The sequence below is a fragment of the Sciurus carolinensis genome, chromosome 8 (genome assembly GCF_902686445.1).
Source record: "Sciurus carolinensis chromosome 8, mSciCar1.2, whole genome shotgun sequence".
In the NCBI taxonomy this organism is placed as follows: Eukaryota; Metazoa; Chordata; class Mammalia; order Rodentia; family Sciuridae; genus Sciurus; species Sciurus carolinensis.
Genome location: NC_062220.1, coordinates 75,545,629 through 75,568,488, shown reverse-complemented (window position 1 = coordinate 75,568,488; position 22,860 = coordinate 75,545,629). Strand labels below are relative to the sequence as shown.

Genomic DNA, 22,860 nt, shown 5'->3' with positions numbered 1-22,860 from the left:
TCTCATATGAGAATCTTTAAGGTAACTGCGGTGGATACGTTCATTTTACAAATAAGCTGTAGGTAGAAAATGTAGTAGTGCCCTGTGATTGACCTCATTTTAGTAAAATATTTTCTCTTAGATTTTTATTAAACTATATATTTTTATCTTATACTTAATGACAGAGATGAAGGTAATTTGACCTGAAAATTTAGAAATCTAGCCTGTAGTAAACACATTTATGAAAACCTGTGTAGATCTAAGTTCTATGAATTCAAAGCTCATATTTCTCACCAGTGAAAGCCTTAATGAGCAGGGAAATGTCTGACAAAGAATAGAAGCATAATAATATTTACAAATGGATGCAATCTAAAGGGGACTGAGTCAGTGTAATGTTTTGTACATCCATTCATCTTTGAACTACATGCCTCACTATGCTTATCCTATGGGCTATGCCTACATAGCACTAAGAATTACTGAATGAATAGAATATCATGAATATTTAAAAGAAATTGAGTGTTTTATATTTTATCAGTTGTGATTTAACACATTAGGTGCTTTAATATTGGCTCTATACTGAATCTTTCAATAGTTATTTAAAAGTTTTGGTTTTTTAGTATGTTGTTATTTACAATAAAGGAATGCTATGGACCAACAAATCCCCCATTGTGTTTTTCTTACCTTCCTTCCTCATTATGTTCTTCAAAATTTCATCCCTACTTTTGCAGCTTTTCTGTTGATTGCCTACTTCAACAATTTATCATTCCATTATCTCAGTGTTCTTAGGGTTGATTCAGCATTCCTTAATGCATTTCTTTTTACATTTGTCAAAGAATATTCCAAGAGATGCTATCACTAAATAATTGACTATGTGTTGTGTCCATTAGGTTGCTCAGGATCTCCCTGGATGAAGATCTGTGTAAAAAGAATTATTTTGGATTACATTTCAGATATAGGGAACTCACTGTAATGTGAAAGATCATTGTAATGGTTGGATAATAGAAAAATGAGAGAATATGTAGAAATGCTTTTTATATATCTCTTTGCCCTTCAAACATGGAGATTTCATATCTAATACTTTGTGTAATTTGAACTCCTTCCAAAAGTTTGCAATATCATGTTCCCTTTAATAATCTTTGTTTTCATAATTAAAACTTATCATCATCATCATCCTATTTGGAACAGAGATGATGTGGGGTGTTGGTACGGGCTCACACCTTTTTGATAACTTAAAAGCTAGAAAATATGCTCTCTGAATGTCTATAGTGTTTATGTAATCAGTACCTAAGTTGCCAAGCCTTATTGAAAACAGCTGGGTGCCTGCTGCCTGCCTCTCCCTTTGTTGGAACTGTTGTCAGAACAGGTAGTCAAAAATGGAAAGTAAGGGAAAATTCAAGCATCTGGGGTGTCTCTCAGGAAAGCAGCTGTGGCTTCCTTAGGAAGCAGTCATTGTTTCCCATCAGCCAAGACTGTGTATACCCTTGGGTCCAGTTCTGGCATGACTGGCCTAGTAGCAGTTTATGACTTAGGACTTACGCGAAAAACCATGTGGGCAGTCCCATCTCTGGCAGAACACAGAGAATTCCCCCAAGCTGCAAGCCATATGTGGGCTATTGGTTTTCTATTAGCCTACTCTAGGAGGTTCCCATTTACTCTAATCATCCCTCTGACACAAGCAAAAACAATATGAAAGGGCATTTTAAAAAGACATCTTTCCAAAATTGACTATCCTATTTTTAAAACCAGACATCACTATTATTTCTGTAAACATGTCATTTCTTCTCCTAAAAATGAATTCATTTTAAAAGACTTTTTTTAATTTCCTTCCAGTTTCAGTTGTTTGTACATCAAGTATTGAAAATTATTATCTATGTGAGGAACCTTAGGCTCTTTTTATGTCAGAGATGCTAGAAGCATTTACTTTGAATACACTGAAAGATCAACGTGCCCTTGTGATAGGATTATTGGCACTGAAAGATCAACATGCCCTTGTGATAGGATTATTGGGGGAAAGGACTGGTTGCCATTCATTTAGCACATAAATAGAATTTTGGCAAATTAGGATTGAATGATATTCTTGATAAGTTTTGTCCAAACAGAGCTCCAATTTTAGAAGATAAATATTATAAGTTTCTGCTGTCAGAAGAAAATGATTTAGAAAGGACTAGCACTTTGATTTTTACTAGATATCATACTTCTCACCATTAGAGAAAGTTCTATTAAGATCTTTAAGGATTATGATTATGCAACTACATTTTATTCAAATATTTTTACTTTCAAAACATGCTGAACACAAAACAATTTTGTGGTGATGGTAGGCATACTCAGGAAAATTTTTTAAAAAATTATTTATAGTAGTAATTGTAATATTTTTGCAGAAATATGGAAATAAAAATGAATTTGAATAATAAATTTTTAAATTCACCAAGCTAACTTAAACTTTAAAAGAAGAAAAAGTTCAGCTGTAGGTTTTAGAGCATGGAATCAGTTTATTCTGAATGGTTTGCCCATCACTAATTTTAATGAATAAAGTCTTAGCACAGAGTCAAACTAGGTAACAGTAACCAAGTGCCTTGTTATTTCTTCTTATTTTATTCCCAACTTTCAATAAATGAAAACAGGCCATTCTTAAAGGTTTTTGATTGCCTTGAATTTTTCCTTTTTATTTCCTTCTCCAACCATTTCAAGGGGGCGGGGGGGGGGATGTGAGATTGTATGGTGAGTACAAGAGAAAGATTGCTGTATAAAAATGATTGTTTTTGTAAAATATTCCATCTTTCCCAATGCATTTTTCCCAGCATAGTTGTCAGTATTCCCCCTAACATCTCTCCCCACAAATGATATGTGATGCCTTATTAATTTGACTTTATTCAAACTCTCTTCGTGTATCCTCACTCTTTCTCTCCTGAAGTTAAAGAAAGACGATACAAGGTCTTACTCTTCTATGGTATTAGGAAATAAGATAATTAGAAAAATGTATTCATGCATAAATTTTAACATGGTACATATTTTGGTCACTCAATGAATATAAATACTGTCTCATTGGTTTTGCTTTTCTCTTAATTTTTCTGTATGTGGTAGATATGGAGACCTAGGTATTTCTTTGTATCTGTCCTTTTGACAAACTTCAAACTTTAACAAAATAAAATCTAATCTGGAAAAAACTGAGAAGGAAACCAGAATATGGAGAGTATACATATCAAAATATGCAGAAATTTTCCTGGAAAAAATCTAAATTGAAGATGTATCATTTTTATAATGAAAAGTGTTTATAAGGAAAAGTGAGGATCCAGTCATTTGAGGCAATTTTAAAATTCATATTAACAGTTTGCCATACTCTAAAAGGGTTGACAATACTAGATTTTTTAAAAGTTATTTATCAGTAAAAATACTTTTATTCAAACTTTGAATTCATAGATGAAAAATTCACAGATGTTTTTGAGAAAAGTAGCATGTATTTTCACTTTATGTTAATTATGGTTTATACAATTTTAACCAGATGGGTTTGCATACACAGTAGCTAATTCATGCCAACTGTCTTCAAATATATCCCCTGGATTGTAGGTGGGCTTTTGAGACCTCGAGGTGATCTCTAATCTTGCTAGTAATGTTTATAGTTTTCAAGTATTACTCTGATAGCACAAATGTGGTCTGGACAGACAAGACCATCTTTAGGAGTATTGTTAAGAAGGGTGCACCCTCTTGGCAGTTTAGACTTTTATAAGTGAACAAACTATCATCCAAAAGAAAGACTCAGCCTGGGGAACTGAAGAAGTGACTGAAATGAATGAGGCTGCATTTGTTGTATAAATAAAGAGGATACTTTTTCACACTCTAATTACATGTCCTTTGTCCCTAATGAGTAGTAAAATAGTGAGATACTGGACTTTTCAACTTTTAGAAGTCAGTTAAAAAATTTAAATTTTTCTTCTGACATTTATTTTGTATTCTTTTAAAGCTTGATCATGGTATGTCTAGTATATTCTTTTGTTTAAAAATTAATATCAATTGGGCGAAGTGGTGCATGCCTATAATCTCAGGGGATCTGGAGACTGAGGTAGGAGAATTTCAAGTTCAAAGTCAGCCTCAACGAAAGCAAGGCGCTAAGCAACTCAGTGAAACCCTGTCTCTAAATAAATACAAAATAGAATTGGGGATGTGGTTTGGTGGCCGAGTGCCCCTGAGTTCAATCCCTGGTACCTCCCCAAAAATATTTTAATATCTGTAGGTATTTCATGACTGGGGTATGTATATCCTCTTCTCAATTAAATTACCGCTATCATTATCATATGGAAATTCACATGAACTTTTTCCTCAGCTAACATGTATTTAAAAACTAATATAAAAATGCTGGTTTTAAAATTAAATAGTAATAAATTCTTCTACAATCTTACATTAAAAATAGCTGTGATTGTGTTTTCTGTTGAAGAAGGCATAGAAATAAACAAAAATTTTTAAAAAAGACTTCCAAGTAATAGGTACAGTGTCTGGAAATTATTTCTCTAAGAATTTTGTTTGCCTTTGTCCTCATATGACTTAAATATTTTGGTTATCTACATACTATACTGGAATTATGAACAAAGATTCTCAATTTTTTTGGAGTTCATATTTATTAAGCTAAGTTCTTCCAAAATCCTAGAGGGAAAAATGTGTCACTACCTAATATCTTTCTGATGTTTACGTTTCAAAAGGAACTTCAGTACATTTGGCACCAATTTCTGCCCTGGTTATGTTTGTGTTCATTTGTTCCTTTGAATTAATAGGAAATACAGATATTTTGTAGGATTTCTGGATTGATTTCTCTTTGAGTTCTTGTCTGTATAGCAGATAAAGGTCATCTCTATCAAGGCTAAAACTTTGTGTTAAAAAGCATATTTTGAAAATAGTGGATTTTATTTTACTTCAAATAATTTGATTAAAAATAATGCATGCTTAATGTGTTTTCATTAAAACAGATTCTTGCTATTATGTTTGTTATATTTCTGTTTTGTAGCCAGTTATGTAGTATAAAGGACCTCATTGTATCAGAGAAATAATTTTTAGGTGAAATATACTCTGTACTTATGACCAGCATATAATTTGTTAGAGACAATAATAGGTACATATATTCTAGGGGAATATTAGGAATTCAATATAAAAATCTAAATTTGGCTGAAAATTTACACGATTGTTTAAACAGTAATATTTTTATGAAGTGATTAATCCTGTAATGGTCCCAAGAATGCTGTTTCATATTTAAAATAATTCAGGTTCCTTTTTTGACAAGTAGAATAAGTAGCTTTATCCATCAACGAAATGACTTAACTCATTTAACAAGTTCATTCCACTTATTGACAATTCGGGATGCATACACAATTACACTGCTGCTGCCGGTAGGCATACATTTAAATGAGACATCTCAGTATTTTCTATTTAAATATTTGTGACAATAAATCCGTGCTTGAGAATCAAAATGAAGTCTAACTATTTTCAGATATTTTATTTCTCTTGTGAATAATTCAAGTACTTTAAAGTTTTCATTTTACTTGTAAGTGTATTTAAAGTTTAAATGACATAAGAAACCTTTTTATTTTATCATGTACATAAAAGCTATAGGATTTTGCTACCTAGATGTAATTGAAACTGCCCACTACTCAGGGTAACATTTTTCTTTTCTCGTTATATCATTTATTAATAAGTATAATATGTCTACTCAACCAGCAAAGATAGATATGTACATAGGCAGAGCATCAATTCACTAGCTTTGTTTGTAATTTGAAGGTTTGCAATTTGAGGGCAGGCCACATGCACATAAATACCTCTTCTGATACTCTTCTCTTTCCTCCACAATTGGATGCACGATTTGCTCACCTTAGAGTTATTTAGAATAAGTCCTCTGAAACACAGACATACTGGGAAGAGTGGCAGAATAACACCAGTTTTAATATGGACTCGTTGCTCAGATTAGCCACCTGCCAATTGATGGATTTTTTGGAAAGAGGCAAAGGAAACAGAGAGAGCATCTGTAAAGGCCAAAGTTCAAGCATCAGATTTGAAATCCCTGGGAAGTCAAGGAAATAGCCCGAAGACAAGGGCCACTAATGATGTGTTAGTGCAAGGAGAGTTTGACTCCAAGAATGAACTTCCTCTGTTTCATATTTTGCATCCAGCTGCTAAAATCATGTAACTGGGCCAGACCTAGAAAAAAGAAATAGTATGCATTGAGTTTGTATGTATCTGTACCACATATCTGTAGATTAGAGAAGAATATTGCAAAATTTAAAAAAAAAATGTTGCTGCAATTTCCATTTATTCCTCTACTAGCCAAAGTTGGAATTATCCTGGCTTCATTTCACAAATATTTGATGGGAAAATGTGTTAATGAAATATTATCTAATGTGACACATTTAATATAAGCAGCAATGGAAACCTAAAATGAATAGGTTAATACAAAGACAAGAGAAAGGTTAGACATGGGACATTTTTAAGCAGACTGACTATAATAACCAAATGGTTGGGTCCATGTTAAATAATTTTCTAGCTCAAAATTACATATGTAACATATTTAAATTTATATATATCTATGCACACATATATAAAAATATAAAAGCAGCAACTATTTTTCTTGCTTGAATAATTTCTAATAGTACAGGGTGAATATTTCAGGGTCATACTATTTTTAGAAAGACATATTCATTTTATTTTATTTATATGATCCCATGCCAATCTGGGTTTCAATGTATAAGAATTCCAATTTGTATACTAAAGGTATTAATTGTAAAAAGGCTTCAGAAACCTAGCTGTTACTGATGCAAAAAAATATCCAAGAAGCTGGGTGTGGTAGCACAGGCATATAATCCCAGCTACTCAGGAGACTGAGGCAGGAGGATCACAAGTTCAAGAACAGTTGTACAACTTAGTGAGACCCTGTCTCAAAAAAAAAAAAAATTAGAAGGGTTGTGGATGTAGTTCAGGGATAGAATCCCCTGGATTCAATACCTAAATAATAGCCAAGCAAATACTGGTGATTACTATAAAAAAGGAAATAAATTCACTATGGATGTTCATATTTGTGGAATGGACTTTGCAGGTTGTACAGTTAAATTTTCTGAAAGACGCTATAAATGTGAAGGGTCATCTCAGCTCTAATATTTGTGATTCCGCAATAAACCACATGAAAGTTCAGTTTCCATTGCCTCATCAATAAAACTGATACCAATCCACCAAAGTTTGTCATGATACATATCGTAATCTAGTGAAGGCACCTCAGACAGTGACTAGTCTAAGCAAGGGTCACCATTGCACATTACTGTCATTGAATTCTAGTCCCTCAGCTTCATCTGCTTTACATCTTTGGGGAAGGATAATGCACAGGAGCCTGAAACAAATAAACACACCAGCTGAATAAAACTGCAAACATAATCCTGCATTTTTGGTAGGAAGCTAGAGAAATTTTAGGTAATTGAAAAAAGGGAAGATCTTTGTGAGGGTGTTAGGGATGAGGACTTTAGGAAATAGGACTGGAATTATAATTTCAAAGGTGGAAACATTGTGTGGTAAACTGGGGGACTAATAATAAAGACATAAACTAAAATTATTATTTTCATTATCTATTTAGGTCAGAATTTCAACTATTGCTGGGAATGCAGATAATATTGAATATTAAATCCAGTTATAGATAGTCTGAAAGGTACTATCCATTCTTTTGAAAGTGGTTGAAAAGGAAAGTGTGACATACAGACTTTTATAGTTTTTCAGATTTCACCGAAATTGTTCTCCTGAGCCTTCCCACATGGAGATGATTTTTGTGACCATCGACACCATATTCAAAATTAATAAAAACTTTTATTGCCAAATATATTTCAGCTTTCAGTAACTTAAACAATACAAGGTACCTGTTAGTTGCTTGAAGAATATTCTGGACCCAAACTAATTACAGATTTGATGTTATAGATTTGTTATCTCTGTCCCCTTCGAAAGACTGCCTTCTCTGTTATTCTGTCATCAGTAACCTATCTTAAGAGACAAAAGCAACTCACTGCACAGGTCTAAGAGCTTTCAGAAATATTCCCCTAATCTTGGTATTATTTTACCTGGCACTACCATGAGAAATCCCATGAGGTCATTCCTCTTGAATTACAGTCAAGAGAAACAAAATGAAAACCAGCCTTTAAATATATTGTACTTGACTTCTAAGGCACTTCCATAATGTTAATATTATTCTTGACTTCTGCTTCAATATAACTGCTGGCTTTCTTTTAGTATTTTTTCATATCATGGGTATCATAATCTGAAAGGAATGTGTGGATTTGAAGAAAATCATCTGATTGTCCAATGTGAAGGATAAGGGTTGCCTAGGAAGAACCAGAAGGTTCAGATGAAACTGGACAATTCACAAATCTAAACATTAGCATTTGGCAGGGTTTTGTTGTTGTCCTGAGTGGTGGTGGTGATGTTCTTTCCCTATTCAGTCCTTAATAGCAAACACCATGCAGTTTAAGGTATTTTCTGTGAATTAATGGCTTTCAGGTAATGACCTTGGCTTCATCTCAGTCCCTCATGCCAGAATGCTCCTTGCCTCCATATTATTATTAATGCTCTTCTTTTGGACATTTCTTTGGATCTTCTAAGACTAGTTATCTTCCTAGCCAGAGGCAATTGGCCATATTGTAATAGGTAGGAGAAGAAGTTTGTACATACACAAACATGTATCTAAAGAAAATAGAGAAACTTTCACACAGCTATCCTAAAAACTGGCTGTTTGGGCATCACTCTTTTTCATCATCTTTCTAATATTAACCCACATAAAATGAAGATCATGACAGAATCACATAGCTTACTTATTAGAGCACAGGGAGAAGCAAGGGGAAGGGTTGGCTTAGTGAAAGCCTGATGCTAGGAAGACTACCATCAACGCACAGACATATGCATTATTGGGTCATGGTATTTAGGTTATGTGGAGTGTAAGATCCTACAACTGTAATTCTTTCTGAGAAGGTTTCTGTACTGCTTCTTGCTAGGATAACTAGAAACCAAGAGAATCGCATGGGTAATTTTTGGTGATTTATTGTGAGTATCTGATGTTACCTGAAAGCAAGGCAACAAACTTGATGCACTCTGAAGTTGCCTGTAAAATTTAGTGATGTCTTCAATTTTAAAAAGAATTTTGCAACTAGATTTTTACATTGATAAACTTAAAAGATAGAGAAGGTAAATCAGTTGCAATGGTTGGAACTGAATTCACATTGGGTGAAATTCATAATAGGTTAGATCCTATTGCCTCAGAGAGAAACAATGTTTGGACTTCTCCTTTTCTAAAGGCTTCTTAATTATTTAAGCAATGAAATCTTTTAATACAGCGTAAGCAATATGCAATATCCCCAAGTGCCAGAAGAAAGTTTCATTTCATTGAGTATCTTACTCAGATAGAGCCATCCCTTGAAATGACCCAGATTTGTGAGCCTAAGGGGAAAGAAAAACACAAAACACAACATTTTATTCCCACTCCTGTCTTCACATAACATGTTTTAAGTTAAATTGGCTAAAAGCTGTGAGTGAACAATTGCTGGTTTTAGTTTAACTAATTTAACTGTCTAAAATGTTTATGTTCGTTTTCCCCTAGGAAATATTTCTAACTCAGTGAAACAAAAGTATTAATTCATTTTTTTTCTCTCTCTGTTTTATTTCTTCAGATTTTTTTTTCCATTTGCATTACTTTCTGGGGAGTAAGAAGTATGAAACTACTTGCCACTGGTCCTTGGAAATGACCTAAGTGTACGCAGCACTCTTGTTTTAATCAATTTTCCGCAGCCATAACATATTTTTACTACATATGGAAATTCAATTATATAATGCTTATAGGGATGATTTCTTTAATGAAAAGTAAATGTACTTATTTACTCTTGCTTGGTTTTTACATTTATTATTTTCTATTCAAATTAAAGTCAATTAATTACTTTCTGCTTACTACCATTGAAAAGCAAAGATTTCAAATAACTGATGTTATGTTCACTGGTATTATCGATGACAATGAGCATAAGAAAGTATAAAGTTTACAAACAGTAAAGAGGAATGAATATTGGATTTATATAGTTTGATGCTTTTTTTTTTTTTGATGTTTGGTAAAATTATGCTTAAATACAGATTTGTAGTCATATGGACAGACTACATTGTCTTCCTAAGACTGCATTTGCCTTTGCAAACTACATAATGCCAAGAGTCACACTGCAGAAAAACATTGGTGAAATGAAAATGAATAAATTTGATAGAATTAGTTTGTTGAACAGGCTAATTTATGATACGTATGTCAATATGTTTGCTCAATTTGTTTTGGCAGATTGAGGAGTATGCAGTAATTCTGTGTTATTTAAAATTGTCAAGGACTGGGGAGATAGCTCAGTCAGTAGAGTTCTTGCCTTGCAAGCACAAGGCCCTGGGTTCGATCCCCAGCACCAAAAAAAAAAAAAAAAAATTGTCAAAATAGTGTTAATAAAATTCTGTAAGTAAAACTGCCCTAGGCATTGTGTGTATGTTGATTATTGGGAATGCAAAATCTGCCAAGCATTTCAGTAGGAGGGCACTGACAGACACATACAGAATGTTTAGAGAAGAAAGACTGAAAAGAGTTTTTAAAAAATGTCTTTTCTTCCTCCAATATTTTTTAGATTTCAAATTACAATTAAAACAGTAAAAGGAACAAGTACTAAACTGAAAAAAAAAATAATGTCTTTCATTGAGCTCTCTCTGCCTGTCTTCATCACTAGGAGATTGATCAGTTGATCAAACTCATTCTATAAATATATGTTATCAAACAAAGAACAGAAAATAATGTGGATGAAACTATTAAAAAATCAGACTGCAGGTGTCTTTGTGGACTCAGGATGCAGAACATAAGCATATTTAATTTTCACATTGGAACAGCAATGGAAGATTAAATTTTGCATGATGGAAAAATTACCAAATTATATCTCAAGCGTCAGAAGTGGGGTTTGGCTTTACTTCATTCATCTTTTTATACTTCTTAATTAAACACAGAGTTAGAGCAAATACTTAAGCCCATAACAAATATTAAATCCTACTTTTGTCCCTTACTAACAATTTTTGCTGGGTTTTACACATATAGAATCACATTGCAGCAGGGAGCCCTCTACTGGCTTGAAATTACTGAATTTATAGTATAAAAATTGTCAAGACTCAGATTCTGTATCCTAACACTTCAGCTAATAAGTATCATAATTCAATAATGACAAAAAGAGAAACTTTTCATTAATGTTCAAATAAAATTTTAGCATCTCTGAGAAGTTTAATGGTTTCCCCAGAAGTGATGTGTAAATATGTATATATGCTTGAAATATGGGCTTTATAAGAGTGACCTAAAAATGGTTTTAATGATGGAAATAAACAATTTAAAAGATCCTTTTATGGTTTTCAATTTTCTTTGACTAAGATCAAATGTATCCACATGTTCTCTTTTCTCTCTTGCCTTTCTTCACTATGATTGTGAATAGTTTTCTTTTAGAAATGCAGATATTTTCAAACCACAGATTTCTAGGCCTATGAAATGGATGTGGTCCCCAGATAAGTAGTGTCTCTAAGGCCTCTGAGCACTTTATTCTTCACCTTCAGCCCTGCTAATTTTCCAGCCTAGTTTTCTGTTTTGGAGCTCTAACACATGATGACAGATAATATAACTATTAGTAATGTTGTAAATTAATCTTGAGTGATACCATGTAATTTATGTTTACTGTTGGAAGGATTTTAATTGTCCCTCTCTCTTTCTCTCAAGAGAGAAAGCATTAAAAATAGGACCCATCACTAACCTGCCACTTCTAATAAAGATATGCAAATAGCCTTTGCAAATAACTACGAGGACAATTTTGCTAAGGTACACAAGGATGGCAAGGAGCATTTGCTTAGTAGTAGTATATTAGCAACATTTATCTAATTTAGCCTATAAAATCCTGTTATTAGGTGTTATTAATACCATTTGCAGAAGAGAATTCTGAATCTGTAATAGGTTAAATAACTTGTGCAGGCCCATAAAATATAATAAATGGCCAACATTTTTTTAAAAACTTTCTGAATTCTGACTTCAAAGTCCATGGTGTATCTACATTTCGTGTTATCAGATAGTCAGGGAAAATATCTTTAGAATTGTGGGCCCAGGATTTTATGTTCAGAATATTTCCCATTTAATTCTATGCTCAAAAATAAAGTTTGAAAGTTAAATATTTTGGTTCTAGGATTAGTTAATAATCTAAGTGAGTCCTGAACTTCTAAACTTCCTACTTAAGAGTGGTAATGCCCTAGGTTTATTAATACACTGGCCATGTATATGTAAGAAGCCCATCCCTATATTTGGTTTGTCATTTTTCTCTAGAATTAGTCCTATTTATGTATCATTTACTTCCCCATCTCATTCCTTCTAATCATCTTTATTGAACTTTATTAAATCATCTTGGGTCCATGATATTCAATAATATGTTAATCCATAACTGTATATCAAATATTCAATTAATCACAAAAACATATGGATCCTCATTATATTTAACATTACCAGTTTGCATTACTGTTTATTAGAAGTTTCCAAATTTCACTCTACCAGTGACATATAATTTAATGGTTCACTAAGGAACTGCAATAGGACCACTGAGTGGCACTCTTTAAGGTATGGTATACAGGTTAGAGTATAGAATGTGATTTCTAGAAAGCAATGAGAGTAATTGAATGAACTCCCTTTTTTATGCCTCCCTCTATTTTCTCAAATTTGTAGCCTGCACAGTCCTTTCCCTTTGAGAGACAGTACACAGACTGCATTTTAACTCACTGGTAAAGTGATGCTAGCTGGGACAATCAGCGCTTAAGGACAGCTAGCTCCTTCTGGAAAGGCAACAGATGTTAAGAGATCATTGAATGATGACCCCTGGCAGTCACTTGGAACACTAGAAAGTTTTGCCTGAGCATGTAGAACCGTCTGCAAGATGAATTAAGTCACCAGATTACAAATTTGCATTAATGAGTCCCCCCAAAATTAAAAAATGACTATTTAATACATTAGGTATTTTCTCCAAGAAAATTTATGCTAAACATGTAACTTGTTTAATATTGAGGATCACAACTTTTTTTGTGTAATAAAATGAAAAAAAAATTTTTGGTGCATTGTAGTGTGGTGACAAGAGCACACACTACTATTAATTTCTAAATTAAGAAACTGATGGCAGAGGAATTCTTTGAAATTGTTTCTGTTAGACATATAATTAATAATCATTTAAAAAGGCATATTCTCAACAACATTAAAAATATTTTATATATGCAGAGTTTTAAACTACTTAATTGATTGTTGTTAAGATGTTAAATAGAAAAGACTACATCAACACAATGCTACATCTGCTGCCAGATATCAAACAAATTTTAGAAATGCCTGAGCCTCAAAGAACAATTTTGTAAATCGAACCCATGTCCTTAAATAATATGAAAATTCTTGGTAGAGTTCACTAAACTTGGATGCACTCTCTTCAATATTAGTTGGAAATCCTTACACAAATATCAATGCATAGTGATAGAGTTTCTCAGGTCTCAGAGCTGTTAGCAATTTTTAATTATTAAAAATAAAGCTTATAAATGAGATATTGAAATTTATCCCTACAAATAGAGAGAAGAACTCAACAAATTAAACAATAAGAGATCAAAAGTCATGAGATTCTAGTCTGGAATTCTATAAGTAACCTGGAGAACATCTTCCTTTGTGAGGATTGAAAATATACATATAGAGATAGATTTAGATATTTATATATACATACATGAATATATGAAACTTTTAAAGGGATACATTTAAATTATACTCTGAAAAGAAACAAAATATAAAGAGGCTACAAATTACCAGCGTCTAAATCTGGTAAAACATGTAAAAAAAATGTTAAAAATAGAAATTACTTGATAAACCTTTGTTTGTAAAATATTTTTGAAATAAGTTATTCTGAATAAAAGCAAGAATGCAAAATCTATGAGTACTGCTTGATTCATTAGTTAACTCTTTCAATAAGAAAAAAATATGACAAAATATACATTTGCTATGCTTTTCTAGGCTCAATTGCACTTTGGTACTTATAACTATTTTCACATTCAAAAATGTATGGAGAAGAGTCAATTTAAGTGTCAACACTTTTGAATGTATTAACCATAAGATGAAACTTTAAGATTAAAGGTGGAACCAACCTAGATGCCCTTCAATTGATGAATGCATAAAGAAACTGTGGTGTATATATATATACAATGGAATATTACTCAGCCATAAAGAAGAATAAAATTATGACATTTGCAGCTAAATGGATGCAGTTGGAGAATATCATTCTAAGTGAGATAAGTCAATTTCAAAAGCCAAAGGCCAAAGGATCTCTCTGATAAGCAAATGATGATACATAACGGGGGTGGGGGTGGGGGTTGGAGAGAGGCACGAATGGAGGAAGGATAGATTGTATAGAGGAAGCAGAGGGGTTGGGGGGGAGGAGGAGGGAAGGAATAATAACAGAATGAGAAAAGCATCATTATTCTATGTACATGTATGATTACACAAATGGTGCGACTCTACTTCTTGTGCAACCAGAGAAACAAGAGTTGTACCCCATTTGTGTACAATGAATCAAAATAAAATAAAAAAGAAAAGAAAAAAAAGAATAAAGGTAATTTGATGGGAAAATCAAAAATAATAAGACCTTATTGGAAATAACATCTTAAAAACACCACTGAAATGCTATTGAACATAGAAGTGACTAAGAAACTGATTGAAGCAGAGAGTATATATCAAAATTAATTACTGTTCGTTATTTTTAGTATTCTGGATTCTAAATAATCAGTGTGAATTTTTTTTATTTGCTTTGATCACATGTGTTGATTATTTTTTGAAAGAATTTTAGTTTTAGGAAGAGTTTTGAAAATACTATTGTATAAATCTACCAATATGTTAAAACAGATTTTTGGTAAAAACAGTTTTTCTGTGTGAGAGAGAGAGAAAAAAGAGAGAGTAAAAGAGAGAGATCAATTCCATTTTGTCAATAATTTAGAAAATCATTATATTGACAAATATTATGTAAGCTGTTTATATGTATCCTAGAAACAGGAAAATTTTTCATGTTCTTTAGCACTAATAGATGTGTCTATGTTAATGTGCATTTGTGATGTCTAATATTCTAAACATATCAATTCAGCAAATACAAAATTTAATGAGTTAGTGCCTATTAAACCCTTTACTGAGTGATAAAATTAATAATATTAATTATTAATATTAGTAATTTATTGAGACCCTTGAGAGATAATGTTTTTGATCATTGATCTGTTTTGAGTGACTATCCCCATGGTGGCATGTGCCTGTAATCCCAGCTACTTGTGAAGCTGAGGAAGGAGGATCAAAGTTCCAGGTCATTGTCAGCAGTTGGTAAGACCCTGTTTCAAATAAAATAAAAAGTGCTGGGGTGTGTTTCAGTGATAGAGGGCTTCTGGATTTAATCCCCAGGAAAGAAAGAATGAAAGAAAGAAAGAAAGAAGTGGGGGGAGGGAGGGAGAAAGGGAAGGAAGGAATCCATTCAATTGGATGAAGACATTAGGTTGCTCTGAGTTATAAGACATTTGACTACTCATGCATGACAATACAACAGAATAAAGCTTGTATTAGGTGGTTAAACATTCATTTTCAACGATGGTATCTGGGTGGGACAGTATTTCTCAGTTTGCTGGCTGAGGTTTGTCTGATAGAAATATCTTCTTCTTCCAAGACCTCATCTCAGATAAGGAGGCTGGACCTCTGGAGAAGTCTGGTAGCTGCACTAGACAATAGTTTCTCCAGGAAGATTATTCACAACCTAAAATTCAAGAATCCCTCTTTCTGGGATTTCATGTATCCTCTGATACTAAGCAACAGATTAAGTCACCTGGCAGTGTTTCTGGTGACCTAAAGCTTCCTTTGGAGCTTGTAATTGTTGGTCTTCCATCTGAAATTTTATTTCTCACTATTCCAGAAACTATTCTTTTCAATTTCTTTAAATTATGAATCTATGTAATATAGGTTATATTACATGTAATATAGGTCGTTTTTGAGCTATTTACAATATTTTTTCCCTAAAAGAAATGACTTCAATTAGCAACATGAATTTAGCAAATAAATGAGTTTCCTAAAGGTAGGTTTTAGGGTTGGGGATATAGCACAGTTGGTAGAGTGTTTGCCTCACAAGCACAAAACCCTGGGTTCTAATCCCCAGCACCGCAAAATGGAAAAAAAAAAAAATGGATTTTATTTGGTTGTGAAAAACTAATGTACTAATTATATTTAGATTTTCATGTCAATTACTAGGTGTCTGACCCTGATCATAGATAGGAAGTAACTGAGAAGTTTTTAGCACTCAAACCTCATAACCCAGTCTGGGTGTGTGTTATCTTGGGCTCTTTAAAGAAAAAAATGGAAGCCCTAAATCAGATGATGCCCATAATATCCTACAACTCTGATCATCCTATGAAAGATTAATCCAAATTATTTCTGTATCTTAAGGTAGTAAAACTATATTCATATCAAATTTGGGCTTTTCAATAATTTATATTACATCAATAATGACTTAATGAGGTTTTTACAATATGTTCATTAGAAGCAAGTCAATGGGGACAAATAGAAAGAACATTAGCCAAATACAGAATTATGATACAAAAACTATAATTTCCTTCATTTAAGAATCTTAAAACAGGGCTAGTTCTATAGCTCAGTGGCAGAGTGCTTGCCTGGCATAAGTGAGGCTGTGGGTTTAATCCCCAGCACTACACACACACACACACACACACACACACACACACACACAAAGTAGTCTTATTCAAAGTGAGGTCCACCTTACCTTCTCTCATGCTCCTGTTATAGCCACCACGTTTTGATGTACTAGTTGATAAATTACTCCTTTGGCCTTTCTTTTACTGTTTTAGAGTTAAGGTAGTTCCTTAATAAACATTTGCTCTGGTATTACAAATAAACAACTGTTCACTGCATATCTCACCTGGAAATCTTGAGAACACAGACTACTCGGGAAATTCAGGTCATCTAATACATGTGTATGTGAGTAGCCCATGTAGCCGCAGGGAAGGTCCCAGAACACAAATGAAAATCACTTGCTGTATCAGGACAACATTCAAGTTTTAATTTTATCATTAATATGAATGGTAAACAACATGTAAAGAACTAGTATAATTATTCAGAAATGTAAATTGTCAGCTTACAAAATACAGCAAGGAATTGCTTTTTCTATTGTTACCTCTCTGTGCTGGAATATGAGACAGGCCAAGACCATCTGTAACAATTAGCTTCACTTAGGTATCTTGATGATTAAAATTCACTGCCACAACACTATATCCCCCTGGGACCCTAGAATGGTGTGGAAGGAGAGAAGCATCATAGATTTTGCTGATAGGAGAAAGGATGCTTTCCCTAGTATTTATTGGCAGATTTAAATTTAGCCATCAGTGATTATAGTGTAAAGTTGAGTTTTTCTTCCAGTTCTCTAATGAAATGGAGCCTCTGAATTTTTTTATAAAATGAGATCTTATCTTTTCAAGTGTTTGGAAAAGAAAAAGCAATTATAAAGAAATAACAAAAAAATCGGTTGGTGTCACTCCCGCCAGCAAGAACGACCCGGAGACGTGATGGGTGGCAAATTTCCCTATTAACAGCTGATTCTTCTTTTTATTTCTTCCTCCTTCTGGGAAGTTATTGTCACTTATATAGGTTATATCAACTAATTAGAATATTCATGATATGTGGGGAGAAGATAGACGTATATGGGTATAACTTGAAGCACCTAAGAATCACGCAAGAATCATGCAGAGGCCCTGACCAATTACTGAGACTTCCTCAAGGTGAAGTTAGTTGTATACGTGCAGAATAGCAGTTTTTCAACCGCACTGGCAGCTTGCCAGGCGCCATCTTGGCCAGGCTCCACCTAGGGCCAGGGGTCCGTACGCAACCCCGACAGTTCCCCCTTTTTTCTTTTAAAAGAAAAGCTCGGGACCAAGCCTGTCTTAGGCGGAGTGGTCAACCACCGTCCTTACCCGTCATCGGATTACTGCAGAGCATGCTACAGCTCCTGTCTTAGGTCGGTACGGAGTTACCTACTACCTTACCCGTCTGGTCAATGGTCCAGCCTCGCGAGCCACACTTGTGGGGAGCTGCCGGCCTCTAGGGCAGCCATGGCCTGATGGAAGATGATACGATCTCTCGCTTGACTCTGACGCACACGCATGATAGTGCGTGAGAGGAAGATAACAGTAATGATCATAAGCATGCATAATGCTCCCATACCAGCCCACTGCTTAATAAAACTGAAAGAGGAGGATAACCAATTTAGCACTTCAGACATTGGAGCTACATCAACTCTAGTAGCATTAAGGCTAACAATTTGAGATCTAAGAATAACTGTAAGATTATCAAATTCATAAGACCAGTTGGAACGTAGCTGAACAGACAAGATTCTAGACAAATTTGCTGCATAGCTGAAGTTATGATAAGCTATGGGTGTAACACAAAGTCCTCTTAGGTGATAAATGCATCCTACGCTTAACAGTTCCTGTAAAATGTCCATTTGTTCCTGGAGTAAGTCCACTCGCTGGTTCACTAAAAGAATCCCTGCTTTTAAGTGTTGATCCACTGTCTGCTGAGTAGATAAGGCAGTAGCAGTCTGTTGAACCACCTTATTGATTGTGGCTGCAGATTGTACAGACGTAGTTAAGGCTACAGCTGCTGCAGTGGCAGCTGCCGCTGATGCAACTATAGCGGTAATGACTGCTGCGGTGATTCCAAAGTCTCTCTTGTTCCTGGAAAGCAATACTGGCAATTCATCATCTGTAACAGAAACTGGCATAGGCAAGAAGGTAGGAACACACATTAAGTCTGCCAGCAGGAACCTAGAAGCATTTTAACATTGAGAGATAGCACAAATCTGAAGTACAATTGAGAGAAGCAGTTGTTTTGTTACATAGTTGAACTGTTCCTCCTAAGAGACTAAAAAGAGGTAGTAAGTTAGTTTATTCCGTGGAAACACACAAACTGAGCCACAGCTCCAGTAAAGCACCGAGTTACCCTTATTACCCAGAGTTAAAAAACCCCAAACAAAGAGACAAAGAGAAAGTTTAGGGGACCTGAAGGTCTCCTCTATTCCCCCTTTTTGTTTATAAAGAGTATTTTTGAGGGTGAGATGTGTATGTTCGACAATACTTTGTTTTTGTGGGTTATAAGGTACATCTGTGGTTAGAGTTATTTTAATTTTAGTGAGGAATTGGTTCTTACCAATTTTAGTTTTTAAAGAAAAATTTAGACTTTATAATGTAGTACAATCTTTAACAGTTGCTTAACCATAATTGTATAAACCCCTATTTTTAAGACAATTGTTCTAAAGAATAAAACTTAAGAGACACAAAGTTAAGAATGAATTAGTGTTTTTAAGAAATCCTTGTCATTTTACCATGTTATTTTACCATATAGATTGAACTTTGGCTTATATCAGAACATTAGTATTTTACCTTAGGAAAAACCTTAAATAACTTTAGCTGTTTTACATACATACAACCAACTTAGTTACACACAGATTTGTTGAAACTTGTCCTTTGTTACACACAGACCTTTTTACCCAGAAACATTTCCTTTTACCTTTTACTAAATATATTTCTATACCCAAAACCTTTTATTTATTTATTTATTATTTTTTTTTATCTGTTGACACCTTTTTGTTCACATTTTGAAACAACTCTTATGAAATTTCTGAATTTAGATAAATCACCCTATTTTAATAAGATTAAATATTTTGTTGTTTATAGTACCCTTAATTGAAACACAGTTGAAACTTTTGGGACCCTTTATATATAGAATTCCACTTGTTAGGACATAACTTCTAATAACCTTGTTTTTAGTTTAGTGATGACACAAAGCAATTTTAAACCCTTTTATTTACCATCCTATGAAAACACCAATAATGTTTAAGTATGTTACCCCATGTAATTTAAGGAGTTAAAAGTACTTGATGTTATTTAACAATTAGCATTTCAACCTTGTAAATTAACCAGACATCTCTACAAACACATTTGAGTAATCCCATACATGTTAACTCCAATTTATTTATTTTATAAAAACCAAGATATCAGACAAGTGTCCTGAACAGGATCCGTTGCCTCTTTCCTGCTGAAGAAAAGTCCTAGAAGCAATTGATATTAGACATTGTTTAACATTAACATTTTATTAGTTTGACCACCTGGAGACTTGCAAGTTATTTTTAAAAATATTTTACTTTTATTAGTTTACCCAATTTAAATTGAACCTTTTTAAATCATGTGAATAAAAGTATTTGGATCCATTTTTAAATTTTAATTTTAAGAGCGCTCAGTTTTGACGCAGACAAAACATGACAACATAACACATAACACAAAATCAAAGGCCTTGTAACTTTATAGGTAAATGTTCATTGCAATGAAACAGCTGTTTAAAAACTTCAATTGAATAAAAAGTAGAACTGATCAAAAAGAGAAAAAAAAAATCATTAACCTAGGTATGCAGGATCAAAATTATGAGCTCAAAAGTACAGCATTAAAGAAAAAAAACAAAACAAAACAAGAATCCTGAAGAATAAGTTAGTTTTTTGCAGCGGCCCAGGAGTTAAAATGGACACTTTTTTTTTTTTTTCTTTTCTTCTTATCTTTAGGTTAACCCCCTTTTCTCCTTGAGACGCTGTAGTTACATTCCAATGTGGCAGGGGGAGGGAGGATCACCCAGGACTTTACTTTTTAACCCCTTTTTACCTGGTTGAGAAATCAGGTTAGGTTTGAATGCAGAAAATCACAAAACATTATTTTTTATTACTTTCAAGGAACGGAGCTGCTGAGCTCTCTGCCTAGGGGGACCCTCCCATAAACTGATTTTTCTCTTTGTGCTCTGTTTGTGGTTTTGTTTGTACTTTCTCCTTTTTTTTTTTTTCCACTGCGCCACTGCATATTTTTGTAAGCTCAACTCTTTTGAGTAACTCTTTTTTTTTTTGTAACGCCTTTTTTTGTCTTCTAGCTGCTGCCCTATGCCCTCCAATTCCCTTAATGCCTGTTGACTAATTGAACCAGCTTGAGAACACTTTGTTTCTTTACTAATTTTATTTAACTCCATCTCTGAGAGTCCCTCTTCGCTCTCATCAGAATCTGACTGAGCGCTAACAGAGCCCTTTTGTGACTCTTCTTTTACCTTTTCTAACACTTCCTCTCCCTGCGCAACTGCCTTTTGTAAAGCCTCCCGAGGGGAACGCAAACAAGTTCTGACTAATGACCAAACTGCTAACGTCCCTGGGAGCGTTACCAGACAGCGCTTTAAATCTTCCCCTGGGTGTTCCCACTGTGGGATAGTTAACAATCCTTCTTCCAGAAATCAAGGTGAAATCTCCTCTACCTGCTTTAAAAATGCCCAAGCAGTTTGTCTTTAAGGAAGTGCCGTTAGCTTTAAGAATTTCTTTCAAGGGACCTTCCATTCTACATCTAGCAACCTCGTTCCCCATTTTTTGAGGAAACTTTCACCTCTCGTTCCTAGGAACTTTATCACAATCACAATATTATCGTCTCTAGGAAACCTCCCTGTCCACTGACAGATCTGGGTGCACACTTTCACCGATCCGTTGCTCACCTCACTCACCTCTCCGCGGCACGTAAGATTCCCGGGGCTTCAGCACCACTTGTCGCTCCCGCCAGCAAGAACGACCCGGAGACGTGATGGGTGGCAAACTTCCCTATTAACAGCTGATTCTTCTTTTTATTTCTTCCTCCTTCTGGGAAGTTATTGTCACTTATATAGGTTATATCAACTAATTAGAATATTCATGATATGTGGGGAGAAGATAGACGTATATGGGTATAACTTGAAGCACCTAAGAATCACGCAAGAATCATGCAGAGGCCCTGACCAATTACTGAGACTTCCTCAAGGTGAAGTTAGTTGTATACGTGCAGAATAGCAGTTTTTCAACCGCACTGGCAGCTTGCCAGGCGCCATCTTGGCCAGGCTCCACCTAGGGCCAGGGGTCCGTACGCAACCCCGACAGGTTGGTATCTTAAGGATATCTTGTAAACCCCTATTTGTAAATGCCATTACTAACCAGGTCAGTTGTTCCTATTGCAGTTCTTACCACTCCTGGATTTCTTAAAAAATTTAACTGGTGACTCTCTGTCACCTTCTCCAGTATTGCTGTGTCAGAATTCTCGGAATCCAATGTCCACAAAAATGTTCCCTCTAGCACCTTAGCATTTCCGTTCCTTGTGATCTTTGTCTGAAAGATTGTGTCATCCACTTTAGGTCAGTCTTGCTGCCCTTCCCAGGAACTGCAATCCTGCCGGAGCCTTAATCTCAAGCATTCCATGATCAATTATAATCATTGTTCTTTTGGTCTTATTAAATCACAATGCAAATTTAATCCAATTACATATCTCCCTTATGTCTGCACCCTTATGTCTGAATATAGTCAGAGAGAAATACAAAACAGTGAAACCAGTCTCATCTATTCCTGATTGCCTATGTCAAGTAAGCTCTTAATTCTGTCCATCATCCTAAACTTACTCAGTCCATATTCCCCAATGACTAATTCAGACCCCTCAAACTTTCAGCACATTCTTGGTGTTGTTTGTTAAACTCATTCCTATTTCATAGAATTAAAAACAAAATAGAAGCCACCAAAGAGAACAGCACCTACCTAATGACATCATCCACATCTGCTCCTTTTAGTCAATGCCCAGTTTCTCAGGGCTAACTTGTGGACTTCTGTCACAGCTCCTAACCACTCCAGCCTCCACGGACGAGGCTTCAGTAAACCTCCACTTCCCTCTTTCTGCCCCACCATTTCTGTTAACCAGAATGCTGTT

At 34.4% G+C, this 22,860-nt stretch overlaps 1 protein-coding gene across 2 annotated transcripts in view; it reads left to right on the top strand.

The window, feature by feature from the left end:
• The window catches only part of Agmo (alkylglycerol monooxygenase), a 366,628-nt gene that overhangs the window by 320,980 nt on the left and 22,788 nt on the right, over positions 1 to 22,860 (top strand). Inside the window, exon 13 of one of the 2 annotated variants that reach the window (XM_047562967.1) lies at positions 9,651 to 11,373. The exons of the other annotated variant lie outside the window; for it this stretch is intronic. Coding sequence (XP_047418923.1) covers positions 9,651 to 9,725 — 75 coding nt within the window. The 3' untranslated portion in view covers positions 9,726 to 11,373. Of the gene's footprint in view, positions 1 to 9,650; positions 11,374 to 22,860 lie in introns of those variants that run through there. 2 annotated transcript variants of the gene reach the window in all.